The following is a 2,860-nucleotide window of genomic DNA, read 5'->3' as shown; positions in this document are numbered from 1 at the left end:
ATATAGTTTGTCCGGAACCTCTATAGGGGAAAAATAGTTTGTTTTAATGCAATATGGTCTTTTATATTGTTTTAATATTATTTTTACTATCCACCAACCAGATATCTTAAGCATTGAAAGTGACAATACAATAAAATATAATGTAATTCAAGCAATTGTTGAAAAAACTATGTGTGTTAATAAATACAGGCCTAATGCTCTTTTGCTTTTAAATAAATGTCTCAGGAATATCTAACGGTTGAATCAATAAACGCGGGCGAAGATGCGGGTACATACTAATTATTATTATTATTATTATTATTATTATTATTATTATTATTATTATTATTATTATTATTATTATTATTATTATTATTATTATAATAAAAAATTCAGTTGATGATTCAGTTTTCTGAAGTCGCTTATGGACTAAATCGACAGATGCTTGAGCTGGGCTTTAAATCTGCTCTCAGGGGTCCGTTATAGCATGAACCGCCAGTGTCGTTGGAGAGTTCGACACGGGATGTTTTCTTGTAACGCAGGTAATTGAATCTACTGGCCTCCAGGCCGGAATTAGAACGGCGAGTGCCCACGCTCTCGAGTTCACAGTGTTCCCATTGTCGTGAATCAATTGTCTTGTAATCAAGCATCTTCCTTTTAGGAACAACGATATTACAGCGCTAAAGAGGTCTCTGCAAAACAATACTGGGAATTATTGCGGTGTAATAATTTTATTACATTGTCTACAAATAAAGAAATAACATTAGATAGACATAACTTTATTAAACACATCTTTACTTTCAGTTATCAAGCCCTCATTGCAAATCAGTGGTTGAGTGTCAGACTCCAAATCCGAAGGTAACAAAATCTTTGAAATTTTGAAGGGTGGAAATAGTGCATTCGGCACTGCGTTTTGTAAGAAGTAAACCTAAGATCTCTGAGGAAACGTGCGACTTTAGTTGGTCCATATTAATTAAAAATTAAAAAGTTAAAATTTACTTCAGGAAAGTAACTGAATGTTGAAAACACCCGAGAGATATGAGCTACGAATTATAGATAAATAAAAATTAAGAATGAGCATATATTCTTTGGGCCCAGGAAACGACCTGGGGGAGTCTCTACGAACATCTTGAGACTCTGGCTAGAAACGGGGGTGTGATGCGAATATATGAACTCACCAAGAGAGTTCACTTAGCCTCTCACACCTCAATTCTCCAAATCCTACCTACGCGTGGTGCCCCTGTTAAGCTGAGCAACCCAGTGGAAGGTTGGGTTTACAACCCCAGCGGGAAACTGGGTCAGTGAGTCAACGGGAGTGGAGGACAGTGGAAGGCAACGGGAAACCACCACTGTAATTTTCCCAAGAAAACCCCATGGCTTTGCTCAATTCAAAATATTCCGGAGTTTCAAGTTCCCCAGTCGGATCTCCGGGGGGAACTACGTTGAGAGAAGCCTCAAGAAATGTGCGATGCTGCAACGAACAGTACTGTTTAGGAACTTGGAATGTAAGATCCATGTATCAAGGAAAGCTGGATATAGTCAAACGAGAAATGAAGAGACTGGGCATCGATATACTGGGAATAAGCGAAGTGAGATGGATTGGTATTGGTGAATTTGCTACAGATGAGTACATGGTATACTATTCTGAACATGAAAACCAAAGGAAAAATGGAGTTGCCCTCATAGTTAGCAACAGGGTGCGTAACACTATAATGGAGTGCAATTTTAAAACTGATAGAATGATGTCTGTACGTTTTCAAGGCCAACCTTTTAACATCACAGTCATACAAATTTACGCACCAACCACTGAAGCTGGAGAGGAAGATATTGACCAGTTTTATGAAGACTTACGAGAATTGCTACAGTTAACACCAAAGAAGGATGTCGTCTTCATTATTGGCGACTGGAATGACAAAGTAGGAAATCAAACTGTAGATGGAGTAACGGGAAAATTTGGCCTTGGCACAACAAATGAAGCTGGACAGAGACTCCTAGAATTCTGTCAAGACAACTCACTGATCATTACCAACACACTGTTTCAATTGCCCAAACGACGCCTATACACCTGGACCTCGCCAGATGGTAAATGTTGTAATCAGATCGACTACATACTCTGTAGTCAAAGGTGGAGGAGTGCTGTACAGTCATCCAAAACAAGGCCTGGGGCTGATTGTGGATCAGATCACGAGCTCTTTATTTCCAAATTCCGGCTCAAATTAAAGAGGATTGACAGAGCTAAACCATCAAGCAGATATGACCTAAATAGCATACCTCTTGAATATACAGTAGAGGTTAGAAACAGATTTAATGGATTACATTTAAGAGATAGAGTTCCAGAAGAGCTATGGTCAGAAGTATGTTGTGTTGTTAAGGAGACAGCGGAAAAGCATATTCCCAAGAAAAAGAACAAGAAGAAGGCCAAATGGTTATCGGGTGAAGCACTACAAATAGCAGAAGAAAGAAGAAATGCAAAAATCAAAGGGGAAAGATCGAAAATGTCTAAATTAAATGCAGAGTTTCAGAAACTAGCTAGAAGAGATAAGAATGCCTTTTTGAATGAACAGTGCAAGGAAGTTGAGGAAAATAACAGACTGGGTAAGACAAGAGATCTTTACATAAGAATTGGAGATATCAGAGGGAAATTCCAGGCTAAGATTGGAATGATAAAAGATAAAAATGGAAAAGATCTTACTGAAGCAGAGGAGATTAAAGAAAGGTGGAGGGAATATGTAGGCAATTTGTATAGGAAAGATGGGAATACTCCTGATGGTGAAGTTACTCTGTTGTCAGAGCCAGAACCAGATATCTTAGAAAGTGAGGTCAAGTGGGCCCTAGAAAGTATTGCAAACAATAAGGCAAGTGGTTACGATGGAATCCCAGC

At 38.5% G+C, this 2,860-nt stretch overlaps 1 protein-coding gene across 1 annotated transcript; it reads left to right on the top strand.

Annotated features, from left to right (window-relative positions):
• Window positions 1-1,448: 1,448 nt before the first annotated feature.
• LOC137501494 (craniofacial development protein 2-like) lies at window positions 1,449-2,195 on the top strand (the record flags this gene model as incomplete). The annotated part of the gene is made up of 1 exon (XM_068228546.1): window positions 1,449-2,195. A coding segment is annotated over one exon (747 nt), but the record flags the coding sequence as incomplete, so codon positions are not given.
• Window positions 2,196-2,860: the final 665 nt, after the last annotated feature.

Source organism: Anabrus simplex, chromosome 7, assembly GCF_040414725.1.
Source record: "Anabrus simplex isolate iqAnaSimp1 chromosome 7, ASM4041472v1, whole genome shotgun sequence".
NCBI classification, from domain to species: Eukaryota; Metazoa; Arthropoda; class Insecta; order Orthoptera; family Tettigoniidae; genus Anabrus; species Anabrus simplex.
This window is presented reverse-complemented; position numbering and strand designations above follow the sequence as displayed.